We start from the raw sequence: 23693 nt of genomic DNA on the forward strand, positions 1-23693 counted from the left end.
TTTCATTTGTGTTTATTGTGAAGTTGGTCTTAAATTTAATTTCAAATGGCAATAAAAAAATCTTAAAACGTCTTGAATTTAACTTGCATTAAGCTGTAGGAACCCTGTAATTAATATTAAACCTGTTCGTCTACTGTTATTGTCTACGTCCCACTTGGAACAAAAATGGATTTGCAGAAACAAAACACAACGGGGTTTCTTTGAAAAAGGAGTTAATTTGGTAGCTGTTGGGTGTAAAAGATTAACAGTGTGTGCACAGTTAGACTCTTCAAAATACATTACTGTGTCTTCATTTTAACTTTATCACCTTAAAACATCTAAATGGTAAATTTTCAGTGCGGTCAAGTAGCTCGTCCTGTCAGCCTTGAAGCTAACGTTGGCTAACGTAGCTAAAGGGGTTGTCAGTCAGATATCACAACTTTTAGAGATCGTTACATTGTAAGATGTGAATAACCACAAAAAAACAACGTAAACAATCAAGACCTAGTAATGTAATAAATTACTCAATGAATTTCCAACTGTTTTTGGGACTGAAAATAAGTTTCTGTGAATGTAACCCGTCTTATTCTGCTGTGACAGAGGCTGAGGCAAATTTAAAGAGTAACTACACCTTCAAAAACTGCTAGAAGCCTCAACTCCACCATATTTAGATATCCAACAGATAAATAAGGGAGATGTAGTGCTACTCAATGTGACATGAGGACTGACTGACCACAGCTCACTGTAAAATGGACTCAGATGTAAACACAATGAATCTGGTGGGGTTTGAAAAGCACATTTAAGATCCTGATCATGTGGGTACCTGTTCAGTGGTTATTCCTAGGTCACGTTAATTAAGAAACATGATTTATTTTCTATTTTATTTTTTCATTGGCTTCGAGGTTTTGGTTTTGCGACCAAATTACTTGCTTAGGTTCATATTGTGAGATAAAATACATCCACGTAAATGCTAAACACAATGCTCTGTTTTTTTCTATGTCGCAAAAACGTAAGCATATCTCAATTTTACAGCCTTTTTCCAGAAAGTAATACATTTTGCGCTATGGACCAATGTGCTATTGCACTGTTTTTTCTGGGTAAAGCTGAGGATACAGCTCAGTTATCTGGAGTTGTGTGTGCTCAGTTTCCAGACACTGCAGAGAATAAATGCCACTCATGCATGACATATTTTATCAGGTTTGCTAATGCTAACGTTACCCTGCAATCTGTAGCGACAGTGAGCCAGTGCTGCTAACCCTTTCTATATAGCTGCACCAGTCAGCAGACTAAAACCTGCTACTAAAAATACATCCCAGATGAAACGAAACACAAACACGCTGATGTAAAGAGACGCTGTACGTTGGTTCAGGCCCACAGAGAAGCTACAGACACTACATGTGGATGTTCTCTGAACAGAATAGAAATACTACTGCAGTGCTTTGTTAGCACAAATGACCCCCTCCCCTTGAAGTCTGAACAAATCCCCCTCTATAGGCTATAATAACCCATGTTTCTGTGTGTCTACGGGGCTTTTGTCTGCTCTATTTAACTCTCCTGCCTGGATGAATCCCGTACTCTTCATCCTTCACTCTACTCCTTCTAAAACCCTGCAGTTTGCTTTTATCTGTGTTGCTTCACGGTGAGCTCCACCTTTTCCCTCCGTCTCTCATCCCAGCACTGTTTAGTTGTAAAGCATCCTGACAGGGAGCTTATACTATGTCTCTGCAGTGTAAAAGTTTCTACACTATTTAAGTATAAGTATTTGTATTGTTACAAGGGTTGAATCACAGGAAATACTACAACCAGGTCACAGTTACTGTCAATGTGCTCGGGGAAAGACCGGAGACATTTTGAGCTAAGGAGTCTGAATAAGAGGGCCTGATTAAAGCTGCTGAGCTACGTGGGCTTTCCCTCTGCCAGGTATCTTAGCGACTGATATCCTCCATCTCCCCACTGCTTAGCAAAACTTGATCTGTGATATTTCACTTCAAGAAAAAAAAACTGCAGCTGCTGACAGGGATGTGAGGCAAATACTTCACCTGTCATCTTATACACAGAAGGTGTTAAATTAATGGTTATTTATGGTGCATTTTTACACATCAGAGTCAGTTTACTCGTGAGGGATAAAGCCCAGCCTGTAAGACAGTTGTATGATTTTTTTTTCTGTGGTTCTGAGGCTTGAACCCTGAACTTTAATCCAGATCATGTCACATCTGTATCATCCAGGTCAGTGAAAGCCTGGAGAATGACGAGCTTTAAGAGAAAATCTGCAGGAGAAAATGTGTATAAATGTGTTGATTTTTCATCAGGCAGAGACGTCCTAATGAAAGATGCTATCAAGTTGAATGATGAGAGGTGTTGGTGTTTCAGGAGATCGATCCTTAAAGAGTCTGACAGCTGGGAAATATAGACCTTCGAGCTCTGTGCAAGTATCTACCCTAAACGTGAGACTGCTTAGTGAATATTCCATAGCTGTTTACCTTTTCTATTTCTATTAAATCATATGTGATCGGCTTAGAGATCTGAACATGCTTTACAATGTAATTCACGAATCTTACACCTGCTCACATTGTCAAACTTTACTTTTGTCTTCATTTCTGATGTAATAACATATTGTATGCTCTATTGCAGCTACTCAACTGTGAATATATGTTTTCATGTGTTTTCAGTTTAATATTGCTGGGTAAAGAGGGGATAACTGGGAACAGAAGGTAAAACTTTTACAGACACATCGGTTACAACTAGAATATTGCTGTTTTTTATGTCATGTACTAACATTCTCCAATTCATGCAAGTGGTGCCTCAATATTTTAACTCTAAATTTAACAACCATATAGTTAATTTAAGTGCATTATCAAAACCAGTTTGCTCCATAGTGCCGTTTCAGTGCTGGAGAATGGTCTGACTGCACCTCATCATCATGCTGCCATAGGGGAAAAAACACTGTGGCGTGTTTGTTTTTCTTTAAACCAATCACAATCATCTTTAGCGGTGCTAAGCACAGGATGCAGCAAAGATATCCCTGCAAAACATCGACAGGAGGATTGTTTTGGTGCAACATTTGCATGCCGGGAGACGAGCACCGTCATTAAAATATATAATTTACCAAAAGAACCAAGCAGACCTGCCAAACTGCACAATTAAAATCTTTGGCAAAACTCGCCATGTTCAGTGCGTAGGTTGCTGCTCATAGGTTGTTGCTATGGGAGATTAGAGAATTTTGAAAACAGTAATATGCAGATGGGTCACTCTGATACTAGAAGTCTACATTCAGTGAGTCAGATTAGTAAAAGTCTGATCACAAAACTTCATCATTCAGCTGCTACTTAGCATTGAATTCATAAGCTGTGGCATTCAACAGGGAATACAAATATTTCTCCAACACAAATGCACAAAAGAACAGCATAAGAACGTTGTTTTACTGATTACAGAGTGGAGGACCCCAGCGCTTGTATGGATCATGTCATCCCTGGATGATTTAGACTAAAATACCAGCTAGAAAACAAAAGATGCTAGCTCGTAGCATAAAAGAGGGCAGTACATATCTGCAACTAACATGAGTCCCAAATTTAAAAAAACATTTTAATGGGAGAAGATCATTTTTGCAGCTGTATAAAGCAGAGCATTTTATTTTGAAAATCTGAGCAATTTGCTATAATATTACAAAGGCTGTGACTTGCATGCTTGGGGAAAAGGCACTAATGTAAATTGTAAACTGACAGTAGTTATTGGTTTAAACATATTAAATCTCTGATGCGCTTCTTTAAAACTGCAGCAAACTCTCACACTTCACTGTTAATTATCTCTTTCAGCCATTTTATCAGAGCAAAACTGGAGATCTGTGTCAGGCGACTTAAATTTAAGCCCAGTGATGCCAAAACGTCTGAATGTCTGTTTTTTTTCTACATGCCTGCCAACCAACTCAAGCCTGACCTCCTTCAGACAAAGCGAAGGGATCAGCGTCACACTAAGAGAAGCGTTGGATCGTTTTCACGTCTTTGTGTCCACTCACTGCTCTTGGTGTCCTTTCCGTCCAGTAAGGGTCGGTAGTCGCTCTTGGACACCGTCTCTCCCACCTTGTCGTCGTAGCTGTCTTTCTCCAGTGAAGCCACGAAGTCCCTCTTGAGCAGGGCCTCAGCGGGGGCCCCTCCTGGGACCCCACCTCCACCCCCACCCAGAGCATCTCTCAGGCTCAGGTCCATAGTCCTGTTACTGCACAGAGAAGGGACAGACGGCTGTGGTTAGTCGCGATACTCTTTGTTTCTACTATTTTTTCATGCTGCCCATGCATCACAGTAAAAACCACGCTTATTATGTGTGTGTGTGACTGACTACTTCACACTTCTCTACAAGCCTGTCGGTTCAGGTGACCGTCACGCTCACACAAACGTCTGACAACTCGGAGATAAATCACACAAATCACACAAGCACAGATGAAGTAACACATGCATTCTGTGTCATTGTTTTCACTCCTTTCCCTGTTCTTTTCAGTTGGTTCAGAAAGACATGCTTCCTTGATCAATTCATTACTGGTGTTCATATTAATTAATGCTTTAACAGTGACAGTTCCAGTAACACCACTCACATCAACACCATCAACACATCGCTTTCCTTTTCTTTGAAGCACTGCTATTGAAAGAGTCTGACTTAGGCTTGGGAGCCATAATGAAGGGCAAAAACTTAGTGAATGTAACACAATCCAAGGTGGCGTACAACCAGCGAATATAAACAAAGCCCTCTTATAGTACTGCGTGACGACATATTCATCCTCTCCTCTCACCAACTAGTTCCATGTAACCAGTTCTGACGTAACAACGAAATGCCTAGGTACTATACTACCCCCTGTAGTGTATTTGTGATGTCATCGTATTACATTTTTATAATACTCTAATATTTACTTCTCTCCTGCTCTCTGCTCACATTTACTATATTTTAATACAGCTGAATTCCCAACAAAGCTATTCTCATTTGCATATTTTTCTATTTCTGTTGTCAGACAACAGAAAGTAAGAAACTGTGACTGAATGCAGACAATGAATTCTAAAAACAATGTTATACACAACATCTGTGCTGAGAACTCAGCTATATTTACATGTAAAATGAACACTGAAAGTTAGAAACAACACAATGCCTTTCTTATGTTTCTTTCACGCAGGACTCAGCCTCTGTCTGGGTCCTCGGCAACACTGTTTGCACATGCAGAGCTCATTCACCACTGTGTCAGCTGCCATGAGGTCAAATGAATGTGTTTCTTTTCTGTTCCTCCCTGAACACAGCAGATGTAGAGGGAGGTGTGTGAGACTGTTGCTCAGTACTTTAGACTCTCTTCTGGGCCAGAAAGTCGATACATGTGGCGCCAGGTGCTTTTATGACAAAGAAATAATAAAAAAAAAACAGCTAAATTCAGGAGCAAAGTTGCTTTTGCCTTCCTTACTACTTTTTGCTGTGGTTTTATTAGATATTATTTGCAATTTACTAAAAAGACAAAATATGTAAAGTTATTGGACTGTTTTCCATCAGTCAGTTTGTCCTCTTGGTCAGCAGTAACAGCTAGCTAAATAACTAGCTTCTACTGCTGAGAAAAAGATCACATTAGCATGTTACTGGTATTAGAGTAGGGTTAGCAAACAACACAAAACATGGAATAAAAATGCTACCACTGATGTGTAAGCTGAGCCAGTTAAGCCTTTGATAGTTTATTACCTCTTACTGATGAATATGGAGCAGAAAACTGTAAAAGTGAAGGTCTATTTTTCAAAAAGTTTGAAGCCCAGATGTCCTCCAATTCTGGAATGACCCATAAACACTGTCAGTTACGCTGTTTGACAAAGAATAAATTCACTCAGTCTCGACATAACTTGGGTCAGCTGATGAGTTTGTGCGTTGCTCCTCGCTGCACCTGTTAAATGCCACCAACATGAAACTTACACTGAATCCCAGCACTTAGACAGCATGACCCCTGAACAAACTCTCCTTTCTCTCTGTCCTCTGTTTCTGTTTATCCCTCCGTCCACACTGCCAGCAAACAAGCTGTCATTGTCCTGCAACTGTACACACACACACACACACACACACACACACACACACACCCTGTGGCCAGCAGCCAGGATGAGGACATACAGTAGAGTGTTAGCAGGCCTTGAGTAGAACTGTAGGCCATTGTTTTAGCAGAAGGACACAGTACAGTGGACACCTCGCACAACATCCACCTCACTGCTAGTTTCTATCTCTTCAACAGTCTCATTTTCACTCCATTTTCTCCCTATTCCAAATCTAATATCATTTATTATTTGTTATTGTCTTTGAGTTCGTCTCCGGTTTCTCTCGAACAGAATCCTAATCAATGTGAATGGTCACTCATTTGGTTTATAATCACTCTTTCTCTCTCTCCTCACATCCGCCCACACAGGATGCACTCAATAATTCCATCATCCCGATATATAAAAGATCCAATCCCAAATAGGAGCTTCCTATCCTCCGCTACCCTCTTAGCGCATTATTCTGCAATATTTACCGCTTCGTTGAAGACGTTTCATAAGCCAAAATATTCAGTGGCCTGGAGTTAGAGTTCTTTGTTATTTTCTCGTCCATTCTGCCCATCATTACCAATAACAGATAGCGGACGTTTTTGCTTAATTACTGATGTATGTTTTTTATGCAACCTGCATTGTTATACAGTGTGACGAGCAAAGATTGTACCGGGATTAGAGACCGAATGGAAGCTTCTCCATATGACTAAATTAAAGCTGCACTAATCAGTTTATAAATGTATAAAAGTGTTGAGTAAAATGTGAAAGAACCCACTGAGAATCATCACCTAACTCTGCAGTTCAGCTCAGCTCATAGCAACTCTTTGGAACTTTGCTTTGCTTTCCTTTCAGCTGTTTTCAGTGAAACTTTCTGATAAACCCATTGGACACTACTTGTTTAGCACCATAGAGTGGACAGTTTATGACCAGGTGATGGACACAGAGCAGCTTTTGGCTGCTGAAGAGACACATTTTTCTCTCAGGAGTTAAATGAGACCAAAACGGGGAAAAGAAGAGTGATTTTAAGCTATTTCGAGTTAGGGGACAACTCAAAATAAACTGTAATAATGGATCGCTTCTGCTGGTTGTGTAAACAGGCAATAATTTGTGTTGATGCAGCTTTAACCCCTCTCTGCAGTATCTGCCTCATTTTGCAAACCTTAATGATTAATGACTTCTCATGTAAACAGCACAGAATCAGGGCTAATGGCTTAAATGGAACATGTTTTTTAGGGAGGAGGGAAGGAAACGTGCTAAAAAACAATGATTTAAATGACTGCTATGTAGACATGGTACACTCAATTGTAACATAAATAAAAGCAGGACTTGGAAGGTGCTTTTATTAATTACAAAACAGCAGTAGCACTTACAACCTTCTAGTTTCACATATGTGTAGCATATATGATGCTATTAATTTAAAAGTTGCAGTGGAATGATTAAGATCTTTGTTTTGTTTAATGAGCAGCTTGTTTCCTTCCTACTTTCCTTAAGTTAGTTTAACTGTAGACGCTGTGGAAACTGGTTAAGCTATAAGAGTGGTTTAGGTAATTCACTTGAGTAAAAGTAGCAAAAACACAACATATAAACATTACATTACGTTTAGGATTGCATAACACTATGAATAAGAGTTCTGCACTCCAAATTTCAAATTAAAAGTACATAAGTATTGCCATTTTATGGGACCATTACTGTTGCGTACATTTCATTAGCATTGCAGTTGGTCAGAGTGGAACTATTTTAAACTGCAATATATAGTTCTTGGTAGTTTAATCAATCAATCATAATTTGTCATATTCAAATTTTATTAGTAAAGTCAAAAGTAACTGAAACTGTGGAAAAAATGGGGAAAAAACGGCAGTTGAAGTGTAGTGGACCATAACCATAGAATAAAGCATAGACAGAAACTGCAAAGTAAGAATAAATACCTGAAAAAAGGGCTAAGTGTAATACTTGAGTAAATACACTTGTTAGACCAACATCAGTTCATTCCAATGACTAAATTCAGTGGGTTTCCTCAGTGAATAATATGAGTGTTCCCCAGAAGCATTATGATGTAACTGGTGGTAAATAAAACACTGTAACTCTGTGTTTATGTGGAAAAAGGCAGGAAAAAACACAGAAATGATGATGATGATGATGATGATGAGGGACTGTTGGGCAGCTGTTCTCTTCTGAGGGATTAAAAACTATCTTTGCACCCACAATCCTCTGCTCCAGCATCCGCCACCTTTCCCTCTCTGAACCCAACCGTCTGCTACGTAATCATCTCATCCTCCAAAACACTGACGGTTCTCATGCAATCACACACACACACACACACACACACACACACACACACACACACACACACACACACACACACACACACACACACACACACACAAAGGCCACGACTGGCAGGAATTCAAACACTGTATGGTACCATCGTAACACAAGGGAGACTTGGTGGTTATTTGTGTGTGTGGACATAAATCATCAGTTAAATTAAGCTCCACCGTGCTCTTGTTACCTCACTGTAATGAACACAAATCAGAGAAGTACATTTTTATGATAGCTGGATTTGTAGCATTTTTTTAAGAAATTGCAATTTGTGCTTTTGTGCTAACTGTCTAATATTTCAACATTGCAGGAAAAAGAAGGAAGACCAATAAGGATTTCAGTATCAACAACAAACGTGTAAGAATGGTTTAATTCCTTAACTTGGAGTGTTTTCACTAAATGGATGCAAGTACATGTGTTGGGGAAGCTATGCCCTGAATAAAGTCTGTCAGGTTGAGTGTTGATCCCAGCTGATTCAGAAAGATCTCCACATATAAAATGTTGATAAAAGTTCAAACAGTAAAATAAAAGACTACATACATACGATATGTCATATATAGACAACTACACATTCAGATTAATACACTTCCTAAAATATACATTACATGTTGTGTCATATTGAAATGATCCTTCTTTTACTTAACTAAACATGCCTACTGGTTTTAGAGTGGTGACTTAAAATAGCTTTTAACCGCTACAATGCAATAGTTGTTGTACATTCATTTCAAACACATAGCTATTGGCTCAAACAACAAATTATCAGTAAAGTGAAGTTGTGATCAAAGTTGAATTGGTCCTCTCATGACTCTTCTAAGCACAACAATAAACAGCAAACTCTTACAAAAATACAAAAATCTTGATAAAACGTGGGAGCAGCTAAGCAGGAGCTATCACCGCTGGGTTATTCCATCGCAAGTCATCAGGGACCTTCTGCTCGACCATCTCTGATTTCCTTTAAATTTTTATGTCAGAAACTATTAATAATTAAAATGGTATCTGTGAACTTTTAGATTGATATATCAAATACTTTTCCATATATATCTTTCTAAAAGATTGGCTATCGACCCACTTTCAGTCCATTTTCTTCTCACATTGAACTTTGAGGTTATGTTTGGATGGTAAAATCTAAGGAACTGATGGATTATTACATCATCAGATACTACTTGATCTACTGCTCCAATATTCCAGATTCTGAATCAATAGCATGATATGAAATAACAGCAGAAATGTTGGGCTTTTATCTTAATAATTTCTGAGATATCGTGGTTCAAACATAGCTTCAAATTTCAATATGCAAAATACGTTCCGAAAGTGGGTCGATGGGCAATTTAAAAAAATAAAAAGTATTTGTATTTCAGCATTTGATATATCAAGCTAAAATGTCCTAAATAACTTAACAAAATATATAAAATTGTTCTAAAAATTTGATGATTTGAGGTTGAGAGACCCTGATGGGACGTATGAACAGCAAAAACAAGCATTTTTTAAAATTTTATATTCCAAAACAACCAAAATATCTGTGGGCAAAGGGGACTGTTCTCCTGAAAATCCTCATGGGAGCACAAAAAAGAAACTAAAACAAAATATTCATTTATGCACAGAGATAAAAACAAACCCTGGAGGCTCTGGTGATTCTAAAGCACAGTGAGATGAAAATGGACAGGATGAATACGTGATATTACAACCCTACTTACACCTGGTATTAACATGGAATCTGTTTCTGGATAACTTCTCTGGATAAGGGGAAACACATGTTAATGCAGGGTGTAAATCCATGCAGAATACACTGGGATTGTAAGGTGATCAGATCAGCTGGTAAACTGAACGGTCGCCTAACTCCACTTCTTCCTGCTAGACTTCAATGAGCCTGGCAGTAGCTGCAAGTAGCAGCAGAATTTAGAAATGACATGTTTGCTTCCCTTGACCTGGGACACAAAGTCTATTGAAGTCTGCCAGCATTGTGCATGGATCCGGTGTCATTATCAGATAATGTATCCAGATACACATCATATATAGGTAAATGAGATGTATTTGACACATCAATAACATATTGAACTAACACTGCAGATTACCCATCAGTGCCTCGTTATGTTGTGCAAATCAATCATAATGATTCCTGTAATTCCATCTAATGTGATTCTGCATTTGTCTCTTTATGTACCAAACAATTCAAATTTTGTGTGTTCACATATGATGGGCTGTCTCACGAGCATGGCTTAGCCCTGCCATCACAATACAAGCAAAATATACCATACTATTCATCACAGCACCGTATGATTGTACGTTTCCAGGATGTATGAGGAGTTTTGGCCAGTTATATTAGGAGGTTACAGGCTGCCGTTATGACAGGATGTGTTTGCTGTTTGTACACCACTGACTCAATAAAATGAAAAAATAGGTTTATCAAATGAAAACTAGAAAACTGGACATGAGGCATATTTGGGCACAGACAGAGCAGAAGCCAACTTATCATCCCTCCACACAACACAAAACAGCTGTTTTTGCTGTATGGTGGGATACAAGTTGGTTTTTGCAGCTGAGCCGCAGGTCACTTCAGCTCAGCAATGACTCAGTACAATATCTAAATGTGCGCTAATGATGTAACAGCAGTGAACGGAGAGGTTAGTGGCCCTGGGGAGCAACTCCTTATATTTATGGTGCTTGTTGCTTGATGAAAAAGCTATAAAATATCCATTCATACATCTCTGGGTGATTTAGACAATGTGTTTGGAATATGATTATGTTCCCAACTCGTGTTCAATTTAACTATATGCTACAGCCGTGTGAGTCAGCGTAGTGTATTGGCTTGGTTTATTGCTAGATTCTGTGAGTTTTGCATCATGCAAATTGTTTTTCTGTTCAGTACGATCATAATAAATAGTGTATATCCAGCTTTGTGTACTGACAAACGGAGAAACAAATCTCTGCTGTAGCAGCACTGAGTTTCTCAGCAGTTCTGAGTTGGTGGACAACACTGCAGCTTTCAGTGTTGTTGTCCAGCCTACTGAAGGGTTCACACACAGTTCAAGAAACACAGAGAGAAATAATAAGACAGGAGAACAGAGGAAGAGAGAGAGAGAGAGAGAGATAATGCAGAGTGGGTTTGTGTTCTTGTCATCTTGCAAAAATGTTATCATCACGTCCTCAGATAAAGGAGAAGATGATCCCTCTATATTTGATTCGGTGATACCAGTGATACAGTTTGTGCATTTCCAGCCTTTTATTTTTATACACATGTTCAATTTGCACTGAGCTGATTAAAAATAAAACTGAGTGGAAACACAGAAAAGTCCCACAAAATTCTGAAACATTGCAAAATGGGTTTTTACAATTGACAGCAGTGGAACATACTGACAGAAGGAACAACACTAATACTTGAATAACAAAGACTGAAAAAGATATTCACTTTTCACATTCATCGGTCTATCTATAATTCATGCTAATAGTCTGACTGGAGAGCTACATGTAGCTGCTCTGGGGAACATTTTCACATAGAAAAGAGACATTCTAAAGCTGCACTAATAAATATTTTAAGATTGACAATGAATGAATGAATCAAATGACTGTGTGTAATGTGGAAGGAGTCACCAGTACAATGAACCAACTCTTCAGTTCCCCATTGTTTTAAAGACAGTTTCATCATTGTGCAAATCACCAAAGATCAAATTTAGTTTAATGACATTACTGTTTATGTTTTAACCATGTATTTGTGAAGCTGTCTGGTGCATCTTTGAGGGGATAGTTGAAGGAGCAACTATTCAGGTTTGTTGTCTCGCTCATGCTCAAAAGTGAAGATCAATGCTAATCTCATCTGTGCGGTTAGATGGAAAACAAGATTACGTCCTAAAATGAGGGACTACTCCCTTCAAAGTGTTAGTCAACGTCTGAGATGACGGGGCACGCAGACACAGAGGATAACTTAGTGTCCTAATTTAGTTAGGAGCTAAGAATCTGGACAGCTGAAATGTGTCTGGGAGTCCATTAGCTGGGCCATAAATGTCAACTTTCAAAGCGATGGTCATGTCAGTCCACTTGTGGTTACATCACGCTGGAGAAGTTCCTTCTACTTTGCCCTTTTGGTGTCTTTGCATGTTGTTATTAAAAACCTGCTGCAACAAAGACATGCAGGGAAGCTGTGTGATGAGAGGATGTTTATGTGCTAGCAATGACACGAAAAAGAATCACTGATTAAACATTAGAAGCAAAGGGGAAATAAAAGCACAATTGTGACTTAGAGACGCCTTTCATTTTTCGGCCTCATGCCGTCTAACGTGTTAACAAAAATCCAGTCATGGCTGCCCAGCCAGTCGCCATGGTGACTCAGCAGCTCCTCGCTGTCTCCTCGCTGATGGGCACAAGCTCCGACACACCCACACACATACATGCATGGAGTGTCTCTGATGAGCTGCAGTTTAGATTACTGCTGACAACACACTGTGTCAACCTATGCACGCACAGACACACACGCATGCTATCTCTGCGAGGACATTCAGTGACATGATGCACTCTATAGCCCCTTAACCAGACTTTAATCATCACAACTAACCCAGCCTAAACTGAATTCTAACCCCAAACCTAAAGCCAAGTCTTTCCCCATGAAAAATGGAGACCTACCCAAAAGGTCCTCACTTCCCTAAATGTGCTCACTTCATCGGTTAAACTCACTCTGGTCCTTATAACAACAGCTGAACAAGTACACACACACATTTAGACAAAGCATCAGTTTATGAGACAAAGGTGCAGACAGTCAGCTTATTCAACCAGCCCCAGTACTAACTGCGCAAATGTGTCAAACGTGGCTGTGTTTGAGCTTGTGTGTTTTCAAAGTGATCAAAAAAAAAGTCACACGAGCCAGAGATCAAATGCTGAAAATAAAATGAGAAGTGTAATGGAGCTGCAATAGATGATACTTTATCCTTTCATCCCCTTTACTTCCTCCGGCTGTGTCCATATTCAGGTATCACAGATCTTTGTGTTTTCAGTGCTTGGTGACACATGCATACTGTAATCAATTCTGGTTCTGATACATACAAAACACATAGTTTGTCATTTCTGCTGCTAATGGTCTCAATCAAAACAATTACAAAATATGTAGTTTGACGATGTTTTGAGGTTGCTGTAGTTGAATTATACAAATTATGTTTACTCACATGTTTTTACAATAAAACATTTCATTTTTCATTGTTATGTAAGGTCATGTTAATTTGCTAACCCACCATGAGATGAGTTGATTAGCCATGGAGCTAATGTAGCTAATGCTATGTGGTAAATTCAATCATCTTTTCTGCATTATCAACACAGACTTTGAAAGAAGACAGTGTGCAAGTGGATCTATTCATAGTACAATAGATTCACTGCGATGTAGTCAGTTGCATTTCCCCCATATACACAAAAACACGAGGCTTCTGTGGATGTTTCTGAAAGGCTGGCTGTGACTTTGCACTTTTTACAGGAAATAGCAGTTAGTCACAGGTTGGGTTGTAGCACCGAGATTGTTCCTGCGGAGTGTTGAGCACAGTGGCAGATTCCTGATGAAAATACGACAAACTGTGCTATGCTGGTAGTAGCTAATGAAATCTTGATGTCAGAGAATCTCTTCGCTTCCTAGGTTTCCCAGTTTGCAAAATAAACATTAGATTCCATTTTTCCTTAAAAAACATTAAACAAACAAAAAAACTGTAAAGTTCAATGCTCAGTTTAGTGAAGTTGCAATAGAGGACTATCAACAAAAGCTAAATGCAAATTTTAAGTAATGTTCATGTATTAATGACACATGAAAGCTTGCAAGATTTCTATTTTTTTTATTTAGACTGTCCTTAATTTGGAAAGCGTGATGACAAATATTATCTGGGTAAACCCACTGAACTCATCTTGTCTTAGCAAAGCAAAAGCACACACAATTTAACCGAGAGAACAGTAACAAGATGAAGTGTTAATCTACTGTGGACTTTAATGATGAACCATTGCTGCCTTCCTGTGTGCAGCTTTAAAGGCATTAAAATCAGGTGAGGGGAGGAACATTTTGTACCCATCCTTCCCTCACTGCTGTACTGTCTGATGTCAGCTCTGATCTCAATCTCAGTCTGTATGATCAGCGGGACAGAAATGACCTTTGCTTATTTCAAATCACGAATGCTCACTGATGGAAGAAGACGATGAAGATGAGAGCAGTGTTTCCCCGTATTCCCTGCCTCGACTCTACCACGATGTCAGCTCTGATCTGAATCTCAGCCTCTGCCTTCTGCAGGAGACACTGACCTTTGGTGTTTCCTCTGACGTCTCTGTTTGATCCATTCACTGCACCTCAAGTATACAGTCAGGTCAGTCTGGCTACTTTTAAAGTCACTATGATGCAGGAGTGTGTTGGCTGGGTATGAATTGGTTAATTTCGAATGTCACATAAAGATCATCTAACAGATCTCTATCTAGATATCATTGTAGGATTATTTAAACTGCTAAATATCATCATCAGGTTCAACTGAAGGAATCAAGTATCAGTCAGGCTCTGCTACACTCAACTAGTCAGGCTGACACTATTAGTGGACCTTCAAATTAGGACTATTTTGAGACAAATGCTGCTTCTAAGGTTAAGGATGACCTTAAATGTTCTTAATTGTTGCTTAGCTTTGTTGAAATCAGCCAAGGACATGAAAGGAAAGCAAGACGAACCTGAAGAACCATTGTGAAGAACAACACATTTTAATACAAAACGAATGTAACACTTTTTTAGACCTTTTTCTAATTTTGTTGTTTTCTTTATCTGGTGAATTTGTAATAATAATCTTTGCTTGTTGTTATAGTGACAACTATTCATAGACTCTTACATGTATACCTTTCATATCCAATGCAAACACTGCAAAAAACTGTTCTAGTCCCAATGTATTTATGATTAACATGCTAATTTGAACCACTATTGTTAAAATCCCTCTCTGGTTACTGACTTAGCCCCAAAAACCTCACCAGTGTGTACCAAACTTACATATGTAGAAGGTTTTTTTCCGTAAAATGTTCCCTTACTATTATAAAATAACTTGGATGTAAATTTATACCATTGCTTGCTCTAAGAAGCTCTACACAACACAACACCAAACATAGATGCATAGATGTTCAAACTAGAAACGGATTCTGAAAAAGAATAATGATACAGAAGGTATGCAAGCTGACATTATTGGTTCCTCGGCTTTCTTATGCATGAAACCCTGATCTGAGAAATTCACTGATGTTAAAAATCAATCAGTTTATGGGTGTTGGGGAGCACATCTATTTCTGTGAACAAAGTTGTGTGAAGAGTTTCCAAAAGAACTGTGGGAAGTCTGAATCTGTGTTTTTCTGACTGTCATTGGTACACTGCAGGTGGAAATGCTCAAAAACACCATCTGGACATGTTAACAAGGTAAAAACTTGATTTTGACTAGAGGGTGTCTTTAAAACCCAAGCCTGAAGTAATCTGACAGCATCCACAGAAACACTGCTACACTAACAGCTCTGCTCACGCTGGAATTCAGCAAAGCAACAATAACGTTTTAGTGAATAAACTCGGAGTTAAACACAGCCTTTTCACATTTACAAAGGTGGTTCACTTTTAACCAAGACAGATCACCATGGTAACCACAATTAAAGCAGGGGCAGGTTTGAGGTCAGGCTGTTTAACAGGCCCACCTCCTTCCCAATCCTCATTTGAACAGAAACACTCTGATCAAATACATTTAGGAAGATAACACAATAGGAACACATAACTTAATAATTCTTATCAGTTGATGACATGACGGCGTGCGGATGCTGCTTCTACACAATGGTACACTCATTTTTCTTTTTGTGACTGATTTATTTCATCAGATATAATAACTGTTTGCAGGGATTTCAGGCTCTTTGTCCCCACTGTGGTGAGTGGGTTCCAACAAATAACTCAGGGATTGCATAATTCTCAAAGGTCATTAAGAATGAATCAAAATTACTATTGCTCATCATCAAGTGCACCAAAAGACTTTTGAGGAATTTTAAAGAGTGATTGCTGCAACATGTGGTGCGTCCATATATCAGCCCAGTGTGAAGCTGACTCAGTGGTCTCTGAACATTCAAAGAGAGAATATAGCATTACTGAAAGGTTAATCCACTGTGTTTTCATTACCAGGCAGGGGTGAGTCTACTACACTGCCAGCAAAACTGTTCACCTCCAACACACAACAGTCGAGTAAAATCATTGCCACATGAGCCATTGCTGGAGCTCAGTATATTTAGGTTTAGAAAGGTTGAAGGTATAGAGGTCAGTAGTTAAACAAAAATGTGTAAAAGTGACAAGATAACTGAGTTCCATTTCCTAGCAATGCACATTGTCCAGCAGTTTTCATATTAAACTTAGAACCACATACATTTCTGTCTGATACTGCTTAATGCATTCTACTATGTTCACTAGCTAGTCTCTGTCTGCTGCTTTTTTGATGGGAATATAGGTTTATCCAAGCTTTGTTCCAGAAAATAGCCACCAGTGACAGCTTGAAACAAGGTTAGTGGTACATTTGTGGGGAAAAAAACCTAAACTGTTAGCTACACAAGGCCCCAAGCCTCCACAGAAGTGAAGGAAACCTTGCAGTTGGGTGCTAATTCTTTCACTACCAGCAACCCTTTACAATCTACATAGTAATTTGACCAACTGTAAATTTCAAACTTACGATTAGTGTGGCTTTAAACTTGCATTCCAGCAGAGGGATTCATCTGCACTCTTAATTATATAATTTGGATGCACCAACTGCCCTGTACTGGAGAGCTTATTATGATGATTATAGCAATTTTAAAATTACCTTGATAATAAATGATTATTTTTGCAATGTTGATTTTCAAATACTCAACACAGAGTTACCATGAGGCATGGAATCTTAATTCAGTGCCTCAAATTGTGCTGGTTATAGTATTAAACATTCACACTTTACTAAGGGCTTAGTGAGCTGCACGGACAGTATTTTATCATATATCTCTGATTAGTGGTTATATATCATCATCTTTTTTCGCTGTCATAATGTTGGAGAACAGACAGAGTCCACAGCATTTTCACTATTACAGAAAGTTCATCTTATAACTGGGGGAGTTATCAGAGTATTCCCATAGCCTGGGTTTATACTGGGCAGAAACACTAAGAGATAACTCCCTGTTTTGACCCCAAGGTTTTACGTAATCTTACAAACCACTATTAGGGCTTTGAGATTGCCTGAAGCATTGCACCACTATCAGATCATATCTCCACTGTACCACCTCTGCCAGGCTGGCTTGTTGACTCATTGAATGAATGGGCAGTTTATACGTTTCCTATACTAACATCTGATTATCCCTGACATTGTCCTGCTGTAAAATGACTTTTATCGTGAATGCTTATCCAGCTGGAGAACTTGTCTTGTCTGTATTGTTGGTTAGCTGCATGCATAACCGCTCCTGAATGGTTGACTGCCTGGCAAATGGACTGAAAACGTTGATGATACCTGGTTGCATGACTGCTGACTTCCTGCCTGCTCAGCTGGTAATCTGAAAGGGATTGCATGTAATCCCACCAATCCCTGAGGCAGAAATTATAGCATCATCATCACAGCAGCCATGCATTAGAACATCTCTGATAATCCATCAGCTTCCTGTTTGTGGCCTTAAGCATCATCAGCCTGTTTTTTTTATGTTTGATCACTCTATGGTTCAAACACTCAAAGATCTGAGACTATTAGGAGAATATGCTCATTCTTTTGATTTTCTACCCCACAGTTCCTCAAAATGGGTATTTCACTGCACTCAGTACTGCACCGATGCATCCAATTTCCTAAACCCATTGGCTCAACAGCCATGATTAGCTTGTGGGAAGATTTGGTAGTGCCATGGGATATAGATGTTCCACTGTAGCTGCGCAAACTATCCAGTACTTTGGCCATTTTAGGTCATTTCAGAAATTTTGCTCCTCAGTATAAACTTTTGTCAGCCCCAGCAGCAGCACTGGCCAGTTTAGACACTATTACGTCATGTTAACACTTTCCCATGGTTTCTTAATATGGCAGTCTAATATTGTTGAGGCGTATCACTTGATGTATGCTAAAAGATTTATATTAAATGCTATAATGAGATTTTGGACACTTGCTTATCATGGCATTTTGTGACAACAGTCAGCTGTTCATTTGTGTGAGAACAGTTTCTTTCAGTTGAGATGAAAATTGTGGTTTGTATCTCCCCCACTTTGACACTTCTTTCATGAAGGTGGTCTACTCGCTGCTATTCTTTATCTGCATTACTGTCTTCTTTAAACAAAGTCATTTGCCAGGTCGCTGTTGTGGCGGTGCTCAATGTCATTCAACTGCCTCTCAAGTAAATCTCTTTTCTTGCATACAAACTTGAACTCCACTGTCTCAAAATGCACCTGGCAACAGTAGTCAACTATCTGGTCATCTAATTGAACTTGGCATCATGGCACTTGAACTAGTTCTCCATCTGTTGCTGGTTCTGGGTGGAGCAGTCCTCCAGCTCTCAGTAGGTCTCCTGGAGAGCAGAACGAGGACTTCTGTTGGCAGCTGCAGTCCAAGACAGTACAGTTGAAGTTCGAGAGACAAGTAAGAGACTTTCTGAAGTAGCTCCTGAATGATACCAAGAACTGCAAACAGCGCCCTGGCCAGCCTGCAGCAAATAAAGTCGAGGCAGGATGGGTTGACATTGATGGTTAGCAGTGACAGAACCTTCAAAATAGAATAAATATAGCACTCTCAATGACAGATTCTGTACAACTCCTCTGAAAAGCAGATCATACGCTAAATTACTATTATCCACAAGATGAAACTGTCATATCACACATCTCTACTTATCTGCTTGTCATGTTGGCGAAAAAGAAAAGTACATTTATTCTACATGTATTCTACACTACATATGGGAACGTCATGGAAGCAAATTGTAAATTCTCTGTTCCCAGATGTCTTTCTTCCTATTTTGTACTTCACTCGCTAGATGCAATATTTACAATATCTCTTTCCTTCATTTCTCAATATACATTATTTCCCTTAAATGTGTAAAGAAGACCTGCAGCTAAGCTCCGTGCAGGGAAGAGAAATGCACTGAGAGGAATATAATCAAGTCTATGGTTAACACAACAGGTAGTAATTACACATCAACAGACTATTCATTTAGGGGTGATTATTATACAGTTTCACAGATCATTAAGAAAGCTGGCAATACCGAAATACATTAACTGGGCATTTCTTTACTTATCCTTAGAAAAGGAACTCATCCCTCATACTCTGAATATATTTCACTTTAAATTCAGTGAACCCATCAATGATCATTACTACCCTGCCTGTTTTCAATTTTTGCATCAAAATCCCAAAAGGAAAATGCTGAAAATTGTCCAAAAAAATCCTTAAAATATCACAAAAAATTTGGCACTTGGATAAGGTGGGAAAATTCTTGTATCCATAAAAGCAAAATGCAACACGATGCACTGAGATGAAGCCCACAGCATGATGCCGCCACCCCCATGCTTCACTGTAGGATCATATTAGAACATGATGAACAGTGCCTGGTGCTCACTGGACATCGTATTTAGAGTTTTCCCCCAAAAGTTAAGTTTTTGTCTCATCAGAACATCTTTTGCTCATGCTCTCACTTTCTCTTTGGAATGCAGTTTAGGAAACTCCAAGCAGGCTGTCATTTGCCTTTTACTCAGAGTAGCTTCTGTCCAGTCACTTTACCCTGAAGGCCTGACTGATGGAGAGCTGCTCAGATGGTTGTTTTTTCAGCAGGTTCTCTGTCTCTGCAGAGGACTTTTGATGCTCTGTTAGAGTGACTGCTGAATTCTTGGTCACAGATTGGCTTGACAACTAACTCGATGAAACGCTTATTTCAAACTTCATCCATTTCACTAGTATTTAGGTCAATGCCCACCTGGGAACGCTCACAGCTTAAAAAATGGATTTATACTTTCACCGTGGTCAGTGATTGGATTTGATGGCTTGGTTTTTGCTCTGATGTTTGATGTTATGGTGACATCTTATACACAGGTGTTTTTAAACTATGTCCAATCCATGCAGTTTGCCACATGTGGACTCCAGTCAGGTTCTGGACACATCTAAGCAAAGACGATCTACCTGATCACAATTTGGAACCACATCAAAGACTCTAAATGCTTTTCTAACACAATACAGTGAAAGGGTATAAATATTCTCTGAAGTAGCTGTATAGTTAATTTATTGAAGTAAAATGGCCAGTAGGTCTGCTGTCTATTAGTCTCAGGTATTCAGAAGCTTGTATATCTATAGTTTTAACTTCACCATTGTCCTTTGAATGACACGTGAAAGCTTTCTGCATTAGATCAGAAAGTAGGAAAATAGAAAGTTTTTTCCACTCATAACATTCTGATCACACCGTCCCATCTCAACACCAGCAAACTCTTTGCTTTCATGTACGTCATCTCTGATGTATTTGGATTTTTGCAGAACAATTTACAAGATTTCTTAAGTGCTAAGTTCCTAAAGATGACTTAGCGGAGTTGTTCAGTCCAGAACTAAGGTCAAACAAGTAGGAGCAGGCTACTGGGCTACTCATTTAGCCATAACCATCAGACTACATGGTTCATAGTCAGGCTGTGACAGCAGCAACAGAAACTGTCCCAGACGATTTGTCCGAGGCATTTTGTGGACTCAGCTTTAGGAACCACAATAAAAGCCCATGTTAGTGCTTGGGGAACCAATGAAACTAGGGATGCACCACATTGGACTTTTGCCAATATCTAATATCCCAATATTTTCAAACTATTTTTTGCCTACTGCTGATACTTGATATATAACTGCAGCACTTTCTGTAACATAGTTGACATTTTTGCTGTTTTCAGGCCTAAAATCAACACGGCTGCCTATAACCAAACACCACATGGCATTTTTACAGAAAGATTCTTCTAAATATTATATATATAATTGAGTAAAATTGAAATTAAAAGTTATTTATAAAGATTGTAGTAAACCTGTTAACATGCGATAAATCCACACTTGACTCACACACTACTTTATATTAAATAAGTCAGAAAACCTTGGAGTCTGGCCAGGCTTTTCTTCAGGAGGAAATGACATCATGGGGAGCAGGTCATGTGATCTGGAATTAACACACTTCCTTGAGAGGTGTTTTTGTAATGGATAACTTAGTTGAAAGTGATTTCTCTGACACAGATACTATTTGTTGTTGTTATTTTCCATATAAAAATTGGTATATTGCCAAAAAAGAAATACCTGTCATGATTATCTCAACTTAATAAAAAGAACACAATCAAAAAAGTTTTTGAATAAGCTCATTTTATTATTGTTTAGCTAATTAGACGGCGTTTGTTATTAAATTGGAACGGTTATGTAGTTGACATTTTAGTGATATAAAGTCATTTTTTATTAATAAGTGATTGTTTCCATAATAAATAATTATGGAATTTGTAAAGACATGATCATAATGAACATAAAAAACATCTTTTTTATCTTTTAATAAAAATGTATGCAAGATATATCCCATGGAGTTCAAAAGTCCCTCAATTAGAAATGAGATTATTTGTGCATTATTGGTGATTTTTTCAGAATTTATTATTCTTAATGTGGATATAAACACTAAAAATACACTCGAAAGACATATACTGTAAGCTTCATTTGACTGGAACAGATCTACAAGTTGTGTTGTGGCCTTTATTGCCAGAATAAGACGAGATGTGAGCTTAAGTGCAGAAATACACTCACTGAAATCCCAGACTAAATCTACTGTAGTCTGTGATGAAGCTAGCTGGAGGGCAGTCTACACAGAAACAGCACACGAGCTACTTACTCAGCAGCCATTTTCTTTCCACATGCATAAACATTAATGACCAATCAGCACCCCCAACCTCCCAAAATCTGACTCTACTCCCCTAAAACAATGAAAATAGATTAAAAAATCCTGTTCACACAATGTTTAAAATAATAATGCAGCACAATGAGAGCCTCTGTCAGTGTTTTCTGGAATTGTAATTTGCAGTAGTTACTAATTGAGTCAAGTCATTTTAGCATGTTAGGAAATCAATATTGCACAGACAAAAGAATACATTTGAAGAAGTCCCACTGGACGAAGGAGGCTGCTTTCTTACATTTTAGTGAACAAAGGATTTAATGAAAAAAATTGCTGGCAAAACACTTGTGCCAGCTCTGAGGATAAATAAAAGATGAAGCATGATGATGAACTACAATGTGACATGCTGAACCCACATTGGTGTCCAAACTAAAGTATGTCAGAAGACACCGAGGACGTCAGATGGACATATACGGCGTGTAAGACGAGACACAGGACTCCAGAATATGCCCACTTTATGTAATGGTGCAGCCACGTGTCTCAGCTTCAAAGATTTTTACTCGGTGTTGCATCATGTAGCTTTTCGTTACCAACAAATCCCATCCAGAGCAGATACTACGGTGTTTAGTGAAACTTCACTGTTGCTTTAAGTGTAGAATTAAGATGCTCATCCTCCCATAGTAGCGTGTGTGTGTGTGTGTGTGTGTGTGTGTGTGTGTGTGTGTGTGTGTGTCGGTGTGTGTGATGTGGCCTATTTATTAATATGTCTTTTTTTATAGCATCAGCAACCTGAATGTTGAATTCTTGCACGTGAAATAGGGTGCAAATGGACGGCAGAAACGGCCGGAGAGGGGGGAAATATGAGCATAGATGGAACAATGTGAGCTAATCCACACAGAGGCAAGAGGATGCAGTGTGTATGTGAGTGTGTAGAGTGAGGAGGGAGGGGAGAAGGGGGGTATTATTGTATAACGAGAGGCTTAGTCTCTATAGAACATCACAAAACTGGTGTAATATAAGAGTAAAAAATAAATTTAAAAAAGAAGCTTTACATAACCGGGCCTTGAGTGTGCACAAACAAACCATAAAGACAATGCATCATCATAATGTCTATATTACTCTAGTCCCATGTGGGAATATTATAATAATAGAGGTGAAGTCCAGACAAACACTGCGTGCATTGAGGTCACTGGACTTTATGTTCATGATTGATGAATGAGATCCACTCTGAGGATTATTTCTGGACACTACATCCTGGTGGTTTTTCCAGCAGCAGCAGCAGCAGCAGCAGCAGCAGCAGCGAGGGGTGTACCATCCCGACTGCGGCACCACCATAACAAAGAGACACGAATCCACGGACCTCTGCATGAGATTCCCCCCCACCCACCACCACCACCACCCCCACCCCACTCTCGCCTCCTCACACGCCCACTACTATCCTCTGCCATTGTGATGAGAAGCCACGTCTCAAATTTATTATTATTATTATTATTATTAATAATAATAATAATAATAATAATAATAATAATAATAATAATAATAATAATAATAATAATAATA

At 38.8% G+C, this 23693-nt stretch overlaps 1 protein-coding gene across 6 annotated transcripts in view; it reads right to left on the bottom strand.

Moving 5' to 3' along the window:
• Window positions 1-23693, bottom strand: part of map4l (microtubule associated protein 4 like) — a 125811-nt gene that overhangs the window by 101758 nt on the left and 360 nt on the right. For all 6 annotated transcript variants that reach the window (XM_055014609.1, XM_055014612.1, XM_055014611.1 and 3 more), the window contains exon 2: window positions 3992-4191. In XM_055014609.1, the coding sequence (XP_054870584.1) occupies window positions 3992-4181 (190 nt within the window). In that variant the 5' untranslated portion in view covers window positions 4182-4191. The remainder of the gene's footprint in view (window positions 1-3991; window positions 4192-23693) is intronic.

Source organism: Amphiprion ocellaris, chromosome 10 (genome assembly GCF_022539595.1).
Source record: "Amphiprion ocellaris isolate individual 3 ecotype Okinawa chromosome 10, ASM2253959v1, whole genome shotgun sequence".
NCBI classification, from domain to species: Eukaryota; Metazoa; Chordata; class Actinopteri; family Pomacentridae; genus Amphiprion; species Amphiprion ocellaris.